The sequence below is a fragment of the Sus scrofa genome, chromosome 5, assembly GCF_054392235.1.
Source record: "Sus scrofa isolate SSC_HxYL_T2T_F1_AM1 chromosome 5, Sscrofa_HxYL_maternal_Yorkshire_Landrace_v2.0, whole genome shotgun sequence".
NCBI lineage: Eukaryota > Metazoa > Chordata > Mammalia > Artiodactyla > Suidae > Sus > Sus scrofa.
The window spans coordinates 33,169,951-33,191,505 of record NC_139387.1 but is presented as its reverse complement, the minus strand read 5'-3'; the positions used below and the strand labels follow the sequence as shown (position 1 = coordinate 33,191,505).

At 40.1% G+C, this 21,555-nt stretch overlaps 1 protein-coding gene across 13 annotated transcripts in view; it reads right to left on the bottom strand.

The window, feature by feature from the left end:
* TBC1D30 (TBC1 domain family member 30) overlaps positions 1-19,981 on the bottom strand; it is a 318,685-nt gene extending 298,704 nt beyond the window's left edge. For all 13 annotated transcript variants that reach the window (XR_014803513.1, XR_014803516.1, XR_014803509.1 and 10 more), the window contains exons 1-2: positions 19,261-19,981; positions 13,616-13,780 (exon numbers count right to left, since the gene is read on the bottom strand). Coding sequence is in view for 3 of the 13 variants with exons in the window: in XM_021091948.2 (XP_020947607.1) it covers positions 13,616-13,780; positions 19,261-19,699 (604 nt within the window). In the remaining 10 variants the exon portion in view is untranslated. The remainder of the gene's footprint in view (positions 1-13,615; positions 13,781-19,260) is intronic.
* Between the last annotated feature and the right edge of the window lie 1,574 nt (positions 19,982-21,555).

Sequence of the window (21,555 nt, the reverse complement as noted above, 5' to 3'; positions counted from 1 at the left end):
GAAAAAAAGAAGTCCTATGGTTTGGAGAGGGAAATAGAGCATATGCATATTTAGAATTGAGTAGGTAAATTTCTGCATTGCAGTTAAGGAGATATTCTATAAAAACACAGCTGAATTATCTGTCTTAGATATTCTCCTGCTGCCTGATACATAAATTTTCAAACTATTTTTCAGATTTTCTTTCTAATGAGAATATACTTTTCTCTACTCACTTCATCTTCACATAGAGATAAGACTGCACTATCAGTATCAGTTACTACTGGTACTAACATAATAAATATCAACTTATCAAATAGCTATTTCTTCTTTATTTTTTATTAAAGTGTAGTTGATTTACAATGTTATGCTAATTTCCGCCATATAGCAAAGTGACTTAGTTATACACATATACACTTCTTTTTTTTTACTTTTTAGGGCCACACCTGCAGCATATGGAGGTTCCCAGGCTAGGGGTGAAATCGGAGCTACACCTGCCAGCCTACGCAACAGCTATAGCAATGCAGGATCCGAGCTGTGTCTGTGACCTACACCACAGCTCACGGCAACACCGGATCCTTAACCCACTGAGCAAGACCAGGGATCGAACCCGAATCCTTATGGATCCCAGTTGGGTTCGTTAACTGCTGAGCCATGAAGGGAACTCCCCATTCCTTTTTTTATATTACTTTCCATTATGGTTCACCCCAGGAGATTGGATACAGTTATCTGTGGGCTATAACATAAGACCCTGTTGTCTATTCATATTATTTTTTAAACTTTTTATTAAAGTATAGTTGATTTACAGTGTTCTTTCAACTTTTGCTATACAGAAAAGTGACCCAGTTATATGTATATATACATTCTTTTTCCCATGTTATCTTCCATGATGTTCTATCACCAGTGATTGGATATAGTTCCATGTGCTATACAACAAGACTTCATTGTTTATCTATTCTAAATGCAATAGTTTGCCTCTACTAACCCCAAACTCCCAGTCCATCCCATTCCCCCAACCTTAGAAACCACAAATCTGTTCTTCATGTATGTGAGTCTGTTTCCGTTTTGTAGATAGGCTCATTTGTGCCATATTTCAGATTCCATGTATGAGTGATATAGTATGCTATTTGTCTTTCTCTTTCTGACTTACTTCACTGGTATTAATATCTCTAGTCGCATCCATGTTGCTGCAAATGGTGTTATTTCATTCTTTTTATGGCTGAGTAGTATTCCACTGTATGTATGTACCCCATCTCCTTAATCTACTCATCTGTCAATGGACATCAAATAGCTATTATTAAGTAGCCACAGCCTCAAACAGCTCTCAGTCTAGCTGAGAAGGCAGTTCACATACATTAATGTTCTATTTCAACAGGCAGTTACACTAGATTCATTCTGAGGTTTCCTCTAGCTCCAATTTTATATCCAGAAACACTAGGTTATTAGCAGTATCCCAAGTGCTCGATCCTCACAGCCTCTGCACCATTATCTCTGTCTGGAATATTTCCCCACTCCACCTGCTTTGGCCCCGAGCACATTTCTGTCATTCTTCCAATCCTAGTTCTTCTTTGAAATGATTCAGGGAGGATCTGGGTGATTCTCACCTTGAACCCTATTGCACAGGCAGTTGCCTACTTTCAGATATAACACGTGTCTCCAAAACACTTTTTTTTTTTTTTGTCTTTTGTCTTTTGTTTTTAAGGGCCACACCTGTGGCACATGGAGGTTCCCAGGCTAGGGGTCTAATTGGAGCTGTAGCTGCCGGCCTACACCACAGACACAGCAATGCCAGTGAGGCCAGGCATCGAACCTGCAACCTCATGGTTCCTAATTGGATTTGTTTCTGCTGCACCATGACGGGAACTCCCCAAAACACATTTATATGTCATCTTTTCAACTGAAACACGTAAAGAGGAGCAATTTCTGTTCATGTTATTGGAGAAGAGTAAATTATCTTTTCCCAAAGAACTAAAAAAAGTCTAAAATCCCTAATTATGATTATCCAATATCTCCTCCTTAAATAATCCTATCCTATCAATTTTTTTAAAAGTGAGGAGACTTCAAAATTGTCTTAAAAAGGCAAGTATCCAAAGGCTGGTGAAAAGGCAGCCTCTAAACCTCCCCAAAGTGGGAATAATAGCAATAATAGTAAATACTATGGCCAGACACTGTTCCATAAGCATTTTATATAATTTAACTCAATTCTGATAACCACCCTATGAAGTGGGTATTATCATCATTCCACACCTTTGTTTTTTACTGATGAGAAAAATGAAGCAGAGATATGGCAAAGAACTTACATGAGGTTACACCTCCAGTAAGTGGCGAAACCAGGATTCAAGCCCTGATGGAGAAGAGAAGTTTAACAAGGTTCTTAGGGGAGTTCCCTAGTGGTGCAGCAGGTTAAGGATCCAGCAGTGCCACTGCCATGGCTCGAGCCACGGCTGCAACATGACATCAATCTCTGGCCGTGGGGCAAAAATACCAGGGTTCCCAGAAAAGCTTAAAAGAGGAAGAAGATTCCCCCTGCTGGCTGGATATATAGTTTTCTTTTGTCATAACTGATTACAAGGGCACCACTGCCAGGGCACACCGCAGTCACCAAACAGAGGAATGAGTTCCAGCAAAAATTCTTAAGTATAGTTGATTTACAATACTGTGTTAGATTTAGGTGTACAGCACAGGGATTCTGGTTTATTGTTTTGGTTTTTGTTTTTTGTAGATTATATTTGATACTGCTCTTAACTTTGCCATGCCCTACTTTGCTCAGCCTTAAGGCTGGAAGGAAACAGAAATCAGGCTTACTTTCTCCTCCAGCTCCAAAATATTATGACTTGGAGATTCAGATTTTTTTTCTCTAAAAACCAGTTCTCTTTGTAATGAGGTTATAAGAAACATCTAGTAGTTTGTTTTTTTCCCAAAGCCACAGGAATCGCATAAGTTGGTGGTTCAAAAGCTATTACAGTACTTTCAAATATTTCACTAATTTGCAGTATGGGACAAGAATAATTAAATTATGACACAATGGAAAAAAATTGCAGCTGCAAGACACTGAAAGTTCAAAGAAAATGAGAGGGAACTGTTGCTAAAATACGCTGTAAGCAATTATAACGCAGTTTCTTTCATCTAGTCATGGTCTTACTAAGTTACTTTAGGGCAGAGCAAACTGCTAATTATATATCAAAACATACCTAAATCTGTCATCAGTGTTAATAAATTTACGCCAAAATTCACAATTCTGCAACCAAGTTCCATAGTTAAGGCAGGAGCTCCTGTCATGGCTCAGTGGAAACAAATCTGACTAGGAACCATGAGGCTGCCAGTTCGATCTCTGGTCTCGCTCAGTGGATCAGGGATCCAGCGCTGCCCTGAGCTGTGGTGTAGGTTGCAGACACAGCTCGGATCTGGTGTTGCTGTGGTGTAGGCCGGCAGCTGTGCTTCCCATTAGAGCCTTAGCCTGGGAACCTCCATGTGCTATGGGTGCAGGCCTAAGAATTAAAAAAAAAAAACCCACAAAGTTAAGGCAAATCTACCTTAATCTAAATGCTTACTTGTTTATATGTCAATTATATCTCAATAAAGCTGAAAAAATGCTAATTTCTTTCCATCTATCAAAACTAATGAGCTTATGAAAAGGGAATACACACATTCAGGTTAAGAAGGAAGAATGAAAAAAATTCCATCTAATTTTGGTCGCCACCAAAATCACACTAAAGATACAGTTAAATGGTTTTTGTTAACACAACATTTTAAATCCAATACACTTCAATAAAAAAGAGATTTTTTTTTCATCATAACCCACAAAGACCAGGAGAGAAAAAACATCAGAGATGACAGTGGAATTCAAAGCTGAAAAAGCTAAAGACCAGTAGAAATTGATTAGCAGATTCTAGAAAGCCAGATCCCAAAACGGCACGGGAAAGCTGAAATCTAACCTCTATTATACCGCATATTCCACAAAGGACTCAGAGACAGGTAGCCAACTCTTGCGGAGGCTTAATAGGAGAACTGGGAAAAAGCTTTTTTTTTTTTTTTCTTCCGTCTTTTCTCTTTTTAGGGCCATACCTGCAGCAAATGGAGGTTCCCAGGCTAGGGGTCTAATCAGAAGTACAGCTGCAGGCCTACACCACAGCCACAGCCATGCCAGATCTGAGCCGTGTTTGCAACCTACACCACAGCTCACAGCAATGCCAGATCTTTAACCCACTGAGCAAGGCCAGGGATCGAACCTACAACCTCATGGTTCCTAGGTGGATTCGTTTCTGCTGCACTATGATGGGAACTCTGGAAAAAGCTTTTGAGAAGCAGCTGGATCCCTACATCCTCTCCTCTACTTCATGAGGCTGGACAATTACTCCTCACCCCTCCTTGTCAAAGACTGAAGGTTTCGTTTCTGAAGAGGGTTAAAACAGAGAGTTGCTGGACAACCAGCTGAGGGTGAGTACCTTACCTGAAACAGAGGGATTCAGTGACCCCTTGTGTACTGAATGCTGAATGCAGAGACCCCGCACAGATCCCCAAAGATCTTCACCATCCAACAGGAAGTAAGGGGACCCTTCCCTGAGAAATCTCACCATCCCCACAAGAAACACCTGGGAACACTGACCTGGGGCCTCCATAAGAAGGGCCCATCCAGATGACACCCCAGAAAAGCTCAACATCCATACACTCTACTCAGAAGCTCAGAGTTCAGGTCGTTCCTTTAGATTCTCACACTTATGAGCAGACAGCCAAGATTACCAGACATCTGAGGAAAGACTTGAACTATAACAATAGTTTTAAAGGTTTCATTCCTGCAAGTTCCCATCACAGCTAAGTGGTGATGAACCCAACTAGTATCCATGAGGATGTAGGTTCAATCCCTGGCCATGCTCAGTGAATTAGGGATCCAGCATTGCTGCAAGCTGCAGCATAGGTCAGAGACACAGCTCAGATCTGACGTTGCTGTGGCTGTGGTGTAAGCCAGCGGCTGCAGCTCCAATTTGACCCCCAGCCTGGAAACTTCCACATGCCTTGAGTGTGGCCCTAAAAAGAAAAAAAAAAAAAAAGTTTCATTCCTCCCTGTAGCACCTATTTCCTCCAAATTGTTGCTTTCTGTTTGTCCATTTTAGTCTCTATCATTAATATCCTTAAGGCAATAAGAAATATATTGCATCTATGAAAGAAGACAACCATATACATACATGAAACATTCAAATAACAACCAAAAAAGGGGAAGTCTCAATAAGAAGATTGGGAAATAAAGTTGAGATAATCTCTGAGAAAATAAAGTAAAAACAAACAAACAGATATGGGAAATAAGAGAAGACTATTACAGAACTAGTCCAGAAGTTTCAAAAGCCAAACAATATCATTCCAGGAAAAGAGAAAAGGAAAAAAATATACAAAGAGATAATAGCTGAAAACTTCCCTAACACGGGAAAGGAACCACTCACTCAAATCCAGGAAGCACAACGAGTACCATATAAAATAAACCCAAGGAGGAACACCCCAAGACACATATTAACCAAACTGACCAAAATTAAAGACAAAGAGAAAATCTTGAAAGCAGCTAGAGAAAAGAAACAAATTAACATACAAGGGAACCCCAATAAAGTTATCAGCAGATTTTTCAGCAGAAACTCTAAAGGCCAGAAGGGAGTAGCATGATACACTTAACATGATAAAAGGAAAAAACCTCCAACCAATATTACTTTACCCAGTAAGGCTCTCATTCAGATTTGAAGGAGAAATCAAAAGCTTCACCAATAAGCAAAAGCTAAGAGAAGTCAGCAACACTAAACCAGCTTTATAGCAAATACTAAAGGAACTTCTCTAGGCAGAAGAGGCCACAACAGGAAACAAAAATACCACAAATGACAAGGCTCACCAGTAAAGGTATATACACAGTAAAGATAGGAAATCATCCATGCACAATTTACCACCAAAATCAGAAATCATGAAGAGAGGAGGGTACAAATGCAGGACAGGAGATGCACTTGCAATTAAGAGAACAACAACTAAAAACAATCTCATATATATATATATATACAGACTCATATCAAAACTTCAGAATAAATGCAAACCAAAATCTACAATTGATACACAAACAAATAAGAAAAATCAACTCAAATACAACAGTAAAGATAGTCATCAAACCAGAAGAGAGAACAAGAGAAGGGAAGAAAAAAGAGCAACAAAAACAAATTCAAAGCAATTAATAAAATGGCAATAAGAACACACATATCAATAATTACCTTAAATGTTAATGGACTAAACACCCCAACCAAAAGACAAAGACTGGCTGAATAGATATAAAAACAAGACCCAAATATATGCTGTCTTCAAGAGACCCACTTCACTTCTACAGACACATACAAACTGAAAGTGAGAGGATGGAAGATAATATCCCATGCAAACAGGAATCAAAAGAAAGATGGAGTAGCAATACTCAGATCAGACAAAATAGACTTTAAAATGAAGAATATTTTAAGGGACAAGGAAGGCCACTACATAAGGATCAAAGGATCAATCCAAGAAGAAGATATAACAATTTTAAATATCTACACACCCAACATAGGTTCACCACAATATATAAGGCAACTGCTAACAACTTTAAAAGGACAAATCAACAATAACACAATCACAGTCAGGGACTTTAACACCCCACTTACAGCAATGGACAGATCATCCAGACAGAAAATCAATAAGGAAACACATTAAACCAGATGGACTTAATAGATATTTATAGGACATTTCATCCAAAAGCAACAGAATACACATTCCTCTCAAGTGCACATGGAACATTCTCTAAGATTGATCACATCCTGGGCTACACATCCAACCTCGGTAACTTTAAGAAAATTGAAATCATATCAAGCATCTTTTCCGACCACAACGCTATACAACCGGAAATCAACAACAAGAAAAAAACTGCAAAAAAACACAACACATGGAGACTAAACAACATGCTACTAAACAACCAATGGATCACTGAAGAAATCAAAGAGGAAATTTAAAAATACCTAGAAGCAAATGACAACAAAGATACAACACTCCAAAACCTATGGGATGCAGCAAAAGATTCTAAGAGGAAAGTTTAGTAATACAAGCCCACCTAAGGAAACAAGAAAAAGCTCAAATAAACAACCTAACTTTACATCTAAAGCAGCTAGAGAGAGAAGAACAGACAAGACCTATATATACATACATGTATTAGAATATTCTCCTTTATGATAGAATAATTTTAAAATAACAATAATAATAAATAATTTTATAATAATAGATTTTTAAGTAGTAAGTGAATTCCTATTTAAATCAGTGATAATGTTTTTTTGTTTTGGGTTTTGTTTTTGGTGAGGGTTTTTTGTTGTTGTTTGGGTTTTTTGTGGGGTTTTTTTGGTGGTTTTTGTTGTTGTTGTTGTTGTTTTAGGGCTGTACCCACAGCATATGGAAGTTCCCAGGCTAGGGTTGGAATCTGAGCTGCAGCTGCTGGCCTATGCCACAGCCACAGTAACACGGGATCCAAGTCACATGTGCCACCTACACTGAAGCTCTTGGCAATGTGGGATCCTTAACCCACTGAGGGAGGCCAGGGACTGAACCCACATCCTCATGGATATTAGTCAGGTTCTTCACCCACTGCACCACAAAGGGAACTCCAGTAATATTGTTTTAATATCTTGAAATACTAAAGGACCCCAAAAAATATTAACTAAAATTTTTATACCTATAAATCTGAAAAAATATGTGAAATGGGGAAACTGTATGTAATTTACCAAAGCTGATAGAAGAAGAAATTAAAAATACAAATAATCCCATAATTTTTAAGTTGAATTCATAATTAAAACATTATCACAAAGGAAATGCCAAATATTTTACCAGTGAATTTCACCAAATATTTATGAAAGAATTCCAGTCTTACACAATCTCTTCCAAAGAATGGAAAAAGAGGTACCCTAACTTCTAAAAGAAGTTAGAGACTCCCTAAACTTGACAAGAGCATTACAAGAAAAGAAAATCATAAGCTAATCTCACTCATGAAGACAATCATAAAAAATCATAAAGAAAATATAAGCAAACCAAATCTAGCAATGTATATACGAACACATATAGGTTGGGCATATATATATAAATAATATTGTACTTAATGGTGAAATGAAGAAAAGAAAACTTTCCCTCTGAGGTTGTACATGAGACAAAAATTTCCATCCCATTAATCACTACTTCTATTCAATTTTATACTGGAGTTCCGAGCCAGCACACAGGACAAGAAAAAGCAATGAAAGAATGGTAAAGAAAAGAAAAAAAAAAACGAAATGCATGCCATTAGCAGTTACTTCCCCTTCTTCCTACCCCCAACTCCTGGCAACCACTAATCTACTTTCTATTTCTATAGATTTGTCTACTCGGAACATTTCGAAGTGAATCATAAAGTATGAAAGCTTCTGTATCTGCTTCTTTCCTGTAGCATAATGTTTTCAAGGGTCATCCACATTGCAACATGAGTTAGTAACTTCATTCCTGTCTATGGTTAAACAATATACCTTCATATGGATATATCTCTTTTGTTTATCCATTCATCCATTGAAAGACAATTGAGTTGTTTCCAATTTTTGGCTATTATAAAAAATGCTGCTATGAAAATTAATGTACCAATTTTTGTAGGGATAGACATCTTCAGCTCTCTTGGATAACTATCTAGGATAGAATTGCTGGTTGGATGCATTACTTTTGTTTGTTTATTTTTGTCTTTTGAGGTCCACACCCACAACATACGCAAGTTCACAGGCTATGAGTTGAATTGGAGCTGCAGCTGCCAGCCTGCACCACAGCAACCAGATCCAAGCCACATCTGCAACCTACACCACAGCTCTCAGCAACACCAGATCCTTAACCCACTGAGTGAGGCCAGGGACTAAACCCATGTCCTCATGGATCCTAGTCAGGTTTGTTACTGCTGAGCCACAACGGGAACTCCCATTACTTATACAATTTTTTAAAAAACACAGACCTGTTCCTTAGTGGAAAATGTCGAATGTCAGTGCCACCAAACTCAAGGTCACATAAATTCCTTCTGCTTGTATAGAGGACAAGGTGCTATTGTAGAGAAGACAGGCATAGAAAAAGAAGAGCAAAACCACTCGCTACAAAGTATCAACTCAAAAGTATCAATCTCTACCAATCAATTAATTTCAAGGGCAAGATTTAATCACACCAAGATGCCAGGGTTAGACACATGAATAAAAGGAGGCTGTAAGCTACCTAAAATTCCTATTCCTATAGTCCAGGCTAAAATAAAAACAATACTTCATTTACATTCGCATTTTTTTCATGATCTCTTCTTTTTACATTTTCCAATCACCACTAGATTTTATCACTTGATTTATAACACTATTTCACAAACTCAACCAGCATAACTGAAACATTTAATACAAAGTGCCGAAAACTGTAGAACTAGGCAATTCTGATCATTAAGATGACCTCCCTTCTGCTTGAAAAATAGTTAAACCATAGGATCAGCAGACTACTTAAAAATCTGTATTCATCTTATTCTACCCATTGTCTTGAAGCCTTTGGGTGGGTCTTCCTGCACACCACACCACATTTGTTCCATAATCCATCCAGGCAAGAAAAGATAAAGTATTTATTTCACATGCAAGCTATGCTAAAGCAGCATATTTTAATAAATCTAAAACTCCTTTGCATGTTACAAATTTCTTATTGCTCCAACCACATTCCAGTATTATAGAAGTATCAATCTAATTGCTAAGAAAATGTAGAACCCTCTGTTGTCAAAGAGTGAACTTTGGAGATGTCTACCTTCAAATTCCATCTCAATCACTTATGAGCTATGTAACCTTAGGCAAATTACTTACACTTCCTGAATCACAGTTTCCCAATAAAATGTGCCTAAAGATACATATATTTTTGGAATTGCTATAAGAGATAAAACCAAAACCAGTTTGGCATAAAGCATGTACTTAGTGAACACTAACTGTTGCTATCATTCCTCTTATTAGTAATTTTATTATTAATATTAAAGTGATTATACTATGGTTATCCTTAAAGGAATGGTAAAATATACAAGGGAAATCTGCTGTTTTATAAGGCAAATATGCTCCCACCCCAGTTTGAAAAATAAAGGGATTCTGCCACAAGGTTTGGTATGGAAAATCATCATGAAGTCTAAGCAGTTACATCTCTGTGTTAGAAATAAAAATGACTTACTCATTTTGGTTCATAATCTACACTTGTGATTCTTATTTCAAAATTAATATGTCCCCTTAGGTATATAAACAGGAAATAACCCATTTTAATAAAAGATTAAAATCATTTTCTTCTATAGCATATATAGAAGGGAACAAGTCCCATATTATGGAAAAAACCATAAGCACTGAATCCATATGGAGGGAAAAATAGGGGCTATCTGGACTTCTGCATATTAAATACAAACGATTCAACATGTATGTTGTATCTGAATGCATTACTGACCATCACTACTAAAATGAAAGTTTAGTGATTAATCTTATTAAATATATTTTTTAATAGGTGACTTTGAGGAAAGAGGCCACATGTGCACCTATTGGAATCATGCATTTAGTCACTAAACATCTGACCTCTGGAGTTCTCAAATGGATAAACAGCTGTTTAGTCAAATTTCAAACAATGGGCAATTCCCACTGTGGCTCAGTGGTAACAAATCTGAACAGTATCCATAAGGAGGGTCTGATCCCTGTCCACCCTCAGTGGGTTAAGGATCTGGCATTGCCATGAGCTGTGGCAGAGGTTGCAGACGCAGCTCGGATCCTGCATTGCTGTGGCTGTGGTGTAGGCCAGCAGTTACAGCTCTGATTTGACCCTTAGCCTGGGAACCTCCATACACCACACATGCAGCCCTAAAAAGCAGGAAAAAAAAGAAAAAAAAAATTGAACAATGTCTACATCATAATACAGTATCAAATTATGAGAATGATAATTCTGATACACTGTTATTTCTTAATTCAACAACAACAAAAATTCTATTCCATTTAATAGAATCTTTTTTTTTTTTTTTTTTTTTTTGTCTTTTTGCTGTTGTTGTTGTTGCTATTTCTTGGGCCGCTCCCACGGCATATGGAGGTTCCCAGGCTAGGGGTTGAATCGGAGCTGTAGCCACCGGCCTACGCCAGAGCCACAGCAACGCGGGATCCGAGCCGTGTCTGCAACCTACACCACAGCTCACGGCAACGCCAGATCGTTAACCCACTGAGCAAGGGCAGGGACCGAACCCGCAACCTCATGGTTCCTAGTCGGATTCGTTAACCACTGTGCCACGACGGGAACTCCCATTTAATAGAATCTTATTATTAGCAAGGTGAGAATTAAACTCTAAGGAAAGAAGCCATTAACCCCAAATTCTTTGAAATGAAAAACTCTGGCTTTAAGGAGACAAAATCTAAAATACATAGGAATACTGCATCCACAAATTCACAGGTTAAATCAGGGACATGAGGATAATTTTCCTAAAAAGACCTAAGTGCTGGTCCTTTCATCAGGCAAGTAAAGTCAAATTCTAAATGATCATTAGTCCCTGATAATTACCAGCCTGTGCTAGCCTGACATTCCTGTCCGCTGACACTGGCTCCATCACATCCCTGACCCCACCCCACCGCCCACCATATACTTTCCTACAATCCAAATCCATGAATTTACCAATTTTGTGCTTTCAATTTCTGGTACAATCATATTGAAAAGATAAGAACAGAGTTTAAAAGAGAAAAATCAAAACATCTTAAAATAAAAGGGGAAGATAACATTTTTATCGGACACTTGTGAATCAACCAGAATTCATGGAATAATGCCTTTTTTTTTTTTTTTTTTTTAAAGGGCTGCAGCCAGGGCATATGGAGGTTCCCAGGCTAGGGGTCAAATCGGAGCTACAGCTGCCAGCCTATGCCACAGCAACGCAGGCTGAGCCTCATCTGAGACCCACATCACAGCTCATGGCAACACCAGCTCCTTAACCCACTGAGCGAGGCCAGGGATCCAACCTCATGCTTTCTAGTTGGATTCACTGCACCATCATGGGAACTCTAAATAACAAATACTTTTAACACATGATGACTTTTTGTAGATACATAAATAGATAAACACTTATATGTGTACTAAATGCTATATACTACCATGTATATCTATATATGCACATTTATATCTGTATATCTATGCTTTCTTTCTCCAGCTATTTCAAACAAGTGCCTGCTCTGGAGGAAACCCTATTCAAAACCAGTCTACTCAATTAAATTCCTGCTTCGTGCATGGACTATTATACCACTAGGCCAATAAAGCACTATTCTGTTTTATACACATTAGGTTGAAATCTTCTTTGGTAAACAGCATGAGCAATAATTTGGGGATAACAGTGATATAATAGAAGGAGAGAAAGAAAACTGTATTTTCTTTTAATAACAAACATAAGAGTGGAAATTTAAGCCATTCCTTTGACTATCTGAAACTAATCAAGCCCTGAGAATTATTTTATGAAAACAGACACATCTTAATTTGGAATTTAAAAAAAAAATTCTAGGAGGTGTCGCTTTACAGATAAAATGTGACAGGGTAAAGAAACAAGAAAAGGCAACTTTCACATGCACCTAAAAAGCTGCCATGGGCAATCTATCAAAACACATCACTGTGCCTCTATTTACCATACCTGAACATATTGTTCTGCCGTGCTGCATGTTAATAAAAAATACAAAACAAAAACAGGGAAATATTAGCAGAATAAAACATAAAACTACTTCATGGAAAATTTTAAAAATCAATTCACAACCTTTTATATCTAGGATCTAACACAGACCGGTAGTTTAACAATTTGTTTTTAACTCAATTAACAAACCATGTATCTCTTAGTTATGAATGGATTACCCATGAGACAGGTTTAACTTGTTAAAATATTTTGTCCTTTTCAGATTTCAGAGCAAGCTGTAAGATCCTGTACAAGAGTCTCCTCTTTTTAAGTCAACTGCTTCGTTTACTTATTAGAGCAACACATAGCATAAGACAGCAGAGACATGCCTTTGAGGTTATGTCTTTTTGCTGCTGTTTTTATTTTCATTTTTTAGTATTTTTGTCTTTTTAGGGCCGCACCCACAGCATATGGAGGTTCCCAGGCTAGGGGTCCAATTAGAGCTGCAGCCACCAGCCTACACCACAGCCACAGCAGCACTGGATCTGAGCCGCATCTGCGACCTACACCACAGCTCACGGCAACACCAGATCCTTAACCCCCTAAGAGAGGCCAGGGATCAAACCCGCATCCTCATGGATGCTAGTCGGGTTCATTAACCACTGAGCCATGACTGGAACTCTGTTGCTGCTTTTTAAAATAAAGACTTAAATTATTATTTAGCATCTGGCAAAAAGAATCACTGTCCAAGTGAAGTGCTACCTCCTATCTAGAATAACAAAGCTACATCTGTAACATCAGACATGGGATATATATTTTCACTGAAAAAGACAGGAAGCTGTCTGAATTGTTCATCATTCTTAGTTCCGAGGGTCCAGGCTTCCATTTAAAACTTCTCATTACATATATTCAAAAACACACTGACTACTGACCCGGCTTCACTCACACTCTGGTCCCACACGGCAACAGGGCTAACCCCACTCCGGCACTTACTTCTCTTCTGAGACACAGCCTGCAGGCACGCCGTCACAATATCACAGTTCTTCTGCACTTTATGCACAAGCCTGTCTTTCTGCTTCAGCTGCCGAAGTAACCTGGCTGATTGGATGCCAATCCTGTACTTGAGCTCTTGAAGGAGCGTCTTCAGTTCATTTATGTCTAGCAGTAAAGAAAAAGAAAAATTGAACAGGAAATACTCTGAGAGGGACAAAATTCCAATGTGATATCCATCATAAGATGAACATCTGAAACATCCACATAAACCAATCCTGGATTCGCACCCAGGATTGTATGCACTTATTCAGCTAAGAGATTCTGATGACGTAAGTCGCTCATCCATTTCCTGCCCATGAAATAAATACTGTAAGGTCAATTTTCTTCTTGAGGCTACCTGTAACACGTAAGCAAAGACTCTCACTTTTACTATATTCAGTTCTGATTACGAATTTGTTTCCTTGCCTTAAAATTGACATGTACATTTTGTATTATTAAAGAATCTTTTTTTTAGTCTGTTAATGATAAACCTAATAGCTGATAAAAAAAAGTTTGCGGAGTTCCCGTCGTGGTGCAGTGGTTAACGAATCCGACTAGGAACCATGAGGTTGCGGGTTCGGTCCCTGCACTTGCTCAGTGGGTTAACGATCCGGCGTTGCCGTGAGCTGTGGTGTAGGTTGCAGACGCGGCTCGGATCCCCCGTTGCTGTGGCCCTGGCATAGGCCGGTGGCTACAGCTCCGATTCAACCCCTAGCCTGGGAACCTCCATATGCCGTGGGAGCGGCCCAAGAAATAGCAACAACAACAACAACAACAACAACAACAAAAAAAAGACAAAAAAAAAAAAAAAAGTTTGCAAATGATCAGTTAAGAGTAAATAATATTACATTTTCTAATGTAGATATGTGTAGTGATAATGGTTTTGTTTTAAACATACAATCTTCCAATAGCTCAACTCTTGGGTACAATATTTCATCTTCAAATACCGTAAATTTGAACAGATAAATAGCAGATAATGCACATCCTTAAAACTAATATCCTCAACAGGAGTTTTTCTACAAGTGAAAAAAGACTTGGGAATCAGAAGTGACCACAACATTTATATGAATAATAATTATGGTTTGGGAGCTTTATTTGTCACACTTGATATCATTTGTCACCATAGTGTGAACTGCCAGGCAAGCAAAGCCTTGCACTCAGTGTGGCATTTGCTAGGCCCTCATTAGAGGTTCTGTTGATGGTCGGGGGGTGGGGGGGGTGGGGGGGAATCTACTCACTTTGAAAAGGATTTGGAGAAACTAGAGAGGATCAGAAAAGAATAAAAAGCAATGTTCAAAAGTAAGAAAAATACTCCAGAGGTCAAAGGAAGTGAACTTTGGGTGTCTGTAGAAGGGGAGGGGGGTGCTTTAATAGTTGTCATACTTGATTAACCTCATTATGGAAAATACATTTGACCTTGACTTTAAAAAGAATTGCCTTTAGGAGTTCCCATCGTGGCACAGTGGTTAACGAATCCGACTAGGAACCACGAGGTTGCAGGTTCGACCCCTGGCCGCGCTCAGTGGGTTAAGGATCTGGCGTTGCTGTGAGCTGTGGTGTAGGTCACAGACACGGCTTGGATCCTGTGTTGCCGTGGCTCTGGTGTAGGCTGGCAGCTGTAGCTCCGATTGGACCCCTAGCCTGGGAACCTCCATATGCCACGGGTGCAGCCCTAGAAAAAGACAAAAAAAAAAAAAAAAAAAAAAAAAACTGCCTTTAGATCAATCAACTATCTGCATGAGCTTAGGCAAGGCAGTGCTCCAAATTTCAAATTATACAAGATTATTCTGAGACATAAATGTAAATAGTCTTTAAAAACATTAAAGAGTCCTAAGGGAGTTCCCGTCGTGGCACAGTGGTTAACAAATCTGACTAGAAAGCATGAGGTTGCAAGTTCGATCCCTGGCCTTGCTCAGTGGGTTAAGGATCCGATGTTGCTACGAGCTGTGGTGTAGTTGCAGATGCAGCTTGAATCCCTTGTTGCGATGGCTCTGGCGTAGGCCAGTGGCTTCAGCTCCGATTAGACTCCTAGCCTCAGAACCTCCATATGCCGCGGGAACGGCCCTAGAAAAGGCAAAAAGACCAAAAAAAAAAAAAGAGAGAGAGAGAGAGCACTAAGGAGTTGCCTTGTGGCACAGCAGGTTAAGGATCTGGTGTTGTCACTGCATCAGCTCAGGTCTCTGCTGTGGTGCAAGTCTGATCCCTAGCCTAGGAACTTCCACATGCCTTGGGTGTGGACAAAAACCATAAAAATAAAAAAGCACTAAAGTAAGATTAAGGAATTTCTATGGAGAAGAAAATAAAGACTAGTTACCTCTCTCACCTTGAGTTCAGATGTGGTGAGATATAATGGGAAGTAAGACACACTTAGATTAACTGAACATTTCTGGGTTCTGAGGATGAATAAATATGGAATCAAGCTACAAGAAGAGACCAAAGGAGTTGTGGCTCAGTGGTTAGCGAACCTGACCAGCATCCATGAGAACGCAGGTTTGATCCCTGGCCTCACTCAGTGGGTTAAGGAACTGGCATTGCCATGAGCTGTGGTGTAGGTCACAGACGTGGCTTGGATCTACCTTGCTATGAAGTAGGTCAATGGCTACAGCTCTGATTGGACTCCTAGCCTGGGAACCTCCATATGCCTCAGGTGTGGCCCTAAAAAGACAAAAAAAAAAAAAAAAAAAAAAAAAAAAAGACTGGAGATTCTTCAACCATGGATTCCTTCCAATGGACCAAATTTCAATGTTTAAAATGTTTCCTTCTAGAAACCAAAGCAGTAGGAATATCATCATCTTGCATTTAAATTATACTTTCCTTCCACAAAAGTCATTTTCAGTGACTATTAAAGTACCTACAGCTCTATGATTTTCTGAATGATATGTACTGTTCGATATAGGAAAAATCTTCAGAGCTGAATTGGAAAATGTCTTCTGTAGCAACATCTGCTGGTACATAAGCATCCTGAAGACAGAAATAAGGTCTCCTTTATCTTTGTATGTCCCCACAGACATAGAAGAATCAGCCATAGCCCCTAACACAATGTTAAATAAACAAGGAAAAATGAGATCATCTACTGATAAACTGGACCAATTTCCTCTTTAAGGATTTCCAGTGTACATGATATGTAACATTTGTTGAGTACTTCACACACATTAACTTACCTAATTCTCCCCGCAGCCCTCTAAAGTTGTAGTTTTTTAATTGAAATATAGGTGATCTGCAATATTGTTTTAGTTTCAGATGTATGGCAAAGTGATTCAGTTATGTTTCTTTTCAGATTTTTGTCCATTATAGGTTATTACAAGATATTGAATATAGCTCCCTGTGCTATAGGGTAAATCCTTATCATTTAAATGTTTTATATATAGTCATATATATCCATTAATCCCATACTCCTAATTTATCCCTCCCCCCCTTTCCCCTTTGGTAACCTTAGGTTTGTTTTCTATGTCTACAAGTCTGTTTCTGTTTTGTAAATAAATTCATTTGTATTATTTTTTAGATTCCACATATAAGTAATATCATAACAATGTCTGTCTTTCTCTGTGTGACTTATCATGTCATGGCATTATTATCCCAATTTACAGGCGAGGAAAATGAGACAGAGAGAGGTTAAGAGCTTGCCCAAGGTCACACAACTAGCAAGGAACAGTGGCAGGATATTATTAACTCAAGCCTTCTGACCAAAGTTCATGCCCTTAGTGAAAACACTGAGAAGAGCACCAGATTTCCTGAGAAACCATTTTGGTGCCTCCTGTAAAGGACCCACACATGCTAAATATCTAAATAGGTGCTACAGCAAAATCCTGAACAGAAGGAAGAGAATTAATACACAGGTTGTCTACATTATATGAGCTCTTTTTTTAGGAGGCATATTTTTCAACCCTGAAAAAAAAATCAAATAACCTGATAAGTTGTAAAATGACAGCTGTCTCCATCACCTGATTGGACTTTATTCTTAGTACTCTAATGACGTTTATCCATAAAAGGGTGTGCGTAGGACTATTCTAATATGCCATCGAGTTCAGCATAATAGGGTTGACTCCAAGAAAAGAAGAGATTGGCAGGTAGCTAACCAAAGTAAGACTGCGACCTGGGCAAAATAGACTCTTATAGGTCTTAAGAATGATTGGTGAAGTGGTTACTCATTTGAAATCTATTTCCGAAGCTGTACTGGAATCTCTTCCTTAAACTTTAGCTTGCCAAATTTCCTCTTCCAAAAGGAAATTACTAATCCACAAAATTCTCTCAGTAATAAAAAGTGAATAACCTGGTAAAAAAAAAAAAAACAGAAAACCAAATCATAATTTTTCAAAATTGCTTTTGTTGGATTCTGAAAGAACTCTTGCCCTGCGGAATTCCTGGCATAAACAGACACTCTGAGAACAGCCAAATAACTGCTTAAAATTAAATGGCACAACTCCAGCTAAAGTCCCAGGCAGAGGGAGGAAGGTGGAAACCATTTGTAACAATCGGCTGGGAAACAAAAAAAAAAAGAATCTGCACAAGGAAGCCTAAAGAGGAAGCTGAAAGCTGTTTACATAGATTTCAAAAAGCAGACAGATCTATGCCTTTTCTGTTTAGTTCCCCACCACCACCAACTAGATACAGGGATTTTACAAGTAGGAAAGAGGAGACCATTCTATAGTATTCTCTTTGCTCCTCCTCCTGATAATTTAGCACAAGGACATTAATTCAAGAAATGATATGGTGGCTTAGCATCTGTTTTCCACACCTGATTTCATTTAGTAAATTGAGGTCCTAATATATCCAAAAGACAACTGTAGTAACTGTTTACGTGCCTGAAAGGCAAAGAATTATGAACAGCTAAGAAAAAGAAAAAGGTAGTCTCAATTAGGACAGAGTATCAGAGTGTGATAACAAAAGAAACACCAAATTAGCCTCTTCCCAAGAACGCCAAGGCCTTTTTCAGATCAACCTCCCCAACTAAAAGTACCAACAGTTAAACGCTGTGATAACCTCAATGCCCCAGGGCCCTCCACTAATCCTTTCCCCAGGAAGGAAAAAAAAAAAAAAAAATCTACCTAGTGATCTTGAAAACCGGCATTCTGAGAAAAGGAATTCACACGTTCTGCTTAGAAACTCTATTACTGAATTATTCTGCCTCACTAGTTAAACACTATTCAAGTAGTATGGCCAAAAAAGGAGGATTTAAAAAAAAAAAATGTTTTTAAACTGGTCCCAAGAGTCGCCTCTATTCTCCCGGCGCCCTCTGGGTAACTTCAGGGAGACAAATCAGAAACTCCAAACCTGTCCTAACAGCTGTTCTGTTGCAATTAGAATCCGGACTCTCTCCACTCGGGCCTCCACCTGAAGATGAAGGACGTGGGGGAGCCAGGAGATCTGTGACTACCACTGCAGCAACTGATGCTCCCCCCGCCCCCCCGACAACTCCACCGGGGATAGGGGGACAATAAGAACTAAGTCTAGTCATGATTCCGTGACTCTGTGGGCACCCGCGACAGATCTAAGGAGACGCCCCAAACCTCACACGTGGGCACTGGGCTGATCCGCACAGGTGCGCACAGCTGAGCGCGGGAGCGTGGATCCGGGCAACTCCAAGGATCCCCTCCCCGGGCCCTCACCTTTCTGCCGCAGGTACTGTATCTGGTGCCGCTGGCTCGGTCGCTCCTGCAGCTCCTGCAGCACTCGGGAGTCCCCCAGGCCACCGCGGCCGCCCAGAAACACGTCGGAGCCTGAGGCCTCGGTGGAGCTGTCGAGGCTGTCTCGGCGCCGCTGGCGGCCCCCGGGCCCGCGGCCCCCGCCAGCCGCCTCCTCCTCCTCGGTACAGCTGTACAGCTCGGTGAGCAGCCCGCTCACCAGGGACGCCGTGCGGCTGCCCCGCGGCTCGCCGGGCTCTGGGTCCTCCTCGCCCTCCCAGGAGTCCCGTGACGCCGGCGCTCCCTCCGCCGGGGGCGCCCCTCGCAGGGTTGGAACTCGGGGCGCTTCGTGTTCCGCGTCCTCCGACCTCGCTTCGGGCTGCGGGCGCCAGGTCTGCCCCCCGCCCGCGGGCAGGACCTCCATGGCCCCCGGGCGCTAGAGCCCGGCTCCCTCCTCGCCGGCCAGTTCCGGGAGGAGGCGCGGCCTCGGCCCCGCAGGGGTTGCCCTGAACCGGGCGCGGCGTCCGCGGGCTCCGAATCCCCCAGGCGTCCGACCTTCCCCCTACAGGTACTGGGGCCACTGCCCCTCGGCTCCCTGCAGGAAGAGGGGAGGGGCCACGCTGCCGGATACCTAGAGACACCTGCAGCAGGTGAGGCCCGCCGGCGTCCGGGAGCGCTCTCTGAAAAGCGTCAAGGAGCAGGATGTGGCCAGAACGTACGAGGATGAAGCCTTTAGCCCGGAGGGGGAAGGGCGCTCTGGCTGCTGCCACCTTCACTTTAATGCACGTGATTCACTCAAAAAGAGGGCAACTCTTGCATCCTATTCACCCACCACCTCGAAAGAGTGCCCGGGAGAGTTCTAAACGCCAATCAACAAGCCGAGGCCAGGAGCTCCCTCCTCCACATACTCTGGGCACAATGCCCAGCCCTTCTCACCTTCCCACCTGATCTGGGCGCCTTTAAAGGCGTTCTTAGTTTCTAACAATAACCTTTCTGAAGACCTGGCATATACTTGAGATTTAATAACACTGTGAACTTTTTTCCTTCGGTGAAAGATAAAAGACTGGATTAAGATCAACTAATTCTCTGGCACAAGACCTAACAGAGAGTGAGGATTTAATAAATGACATGAGAAGGCAAAACTAATAAATTGATGGAGCTGATTCTATCAGTAAAACCAAAAGTTTACATGACATCCTAAGAAATGTATCTTTAAGCTAGACTTTAATGAAAGAACTGAGTGCCCCTCTACTGTAGATATTTTTTTAATTTAATAATAATTGTCAACGTTTTTCAGCACTTTTTGTGTGCCAGCTGAGTTCTTTGCATGAATTTACTTCGTTTAAGTCTCACTTTAACTCCATAAAGCAGTAAGCACTGTTTTTTTATTAAGGCATAATTGACATATAACATTAGTTTCAGGAGAACAACATATTGATTTGATATCTGCATATGTTCCAAAATAATCACCCCAGTAAGTCCAGCTCACACATGTCAGCAGATATTTACAAAGGTAAGAACTATTTTTTTCCCTCACTTTTCAAATGAGGGAACTGAGGCACAGAGAAGCTAATTAACTGCCCATTCACAAAGAATAAAGTGAACTTTCCTTAGAGCTTAAAGTGCCTGGCTTTCATTACGAATGAATACATATTTTGTTGTGGATAAGTATGTATTTGTCTATCTCCTAATGCTATTAAATACCAGCCATATTTTTTTAAGGAACAACAACACACCTGGTGAACAGTGGTGATGTTTTATGTGTGTTCAGCACACTTTTTTCAAGGCACTTTCATAACTGAGCCTGTAGAAACCTGGCGTCCCTTGGCACCACCACCAAAATATATGTGAACACAGAGTGAGGTCTATAGGATCCTTTTAGAAACCAGAGTTCATATAAAGAAAGCGGAAGTTTTATAACCTTTCCCTTATGTATCCAGAATTAAATTATGCTAAAGATGGTATTTTTAAGGTTTTGTAACTGTATTAACTACTACTCTATACATTTAACTTTAAAATGTATGCAATAGACGGAATGGAATTATTTAGTTGTTGTTGGTTTTTGTCATTGTCTCTGGCATTGCATAGAGTTCTGAAATCCTTCCTTCAACTGCCTAACTTTGCAACAAGCAGGACTGAAACAAAGACAAACACTGAAATTCGATCTCTTTTCTTTTTTTTTCTTTTTTTGTCTTATTAGGGCCATGCACCCATGACCTATGGAAGTTCCCAGGCTAGAATTGGATCTATAGCCACTGGCCTATGCCACAGCCACAGCAA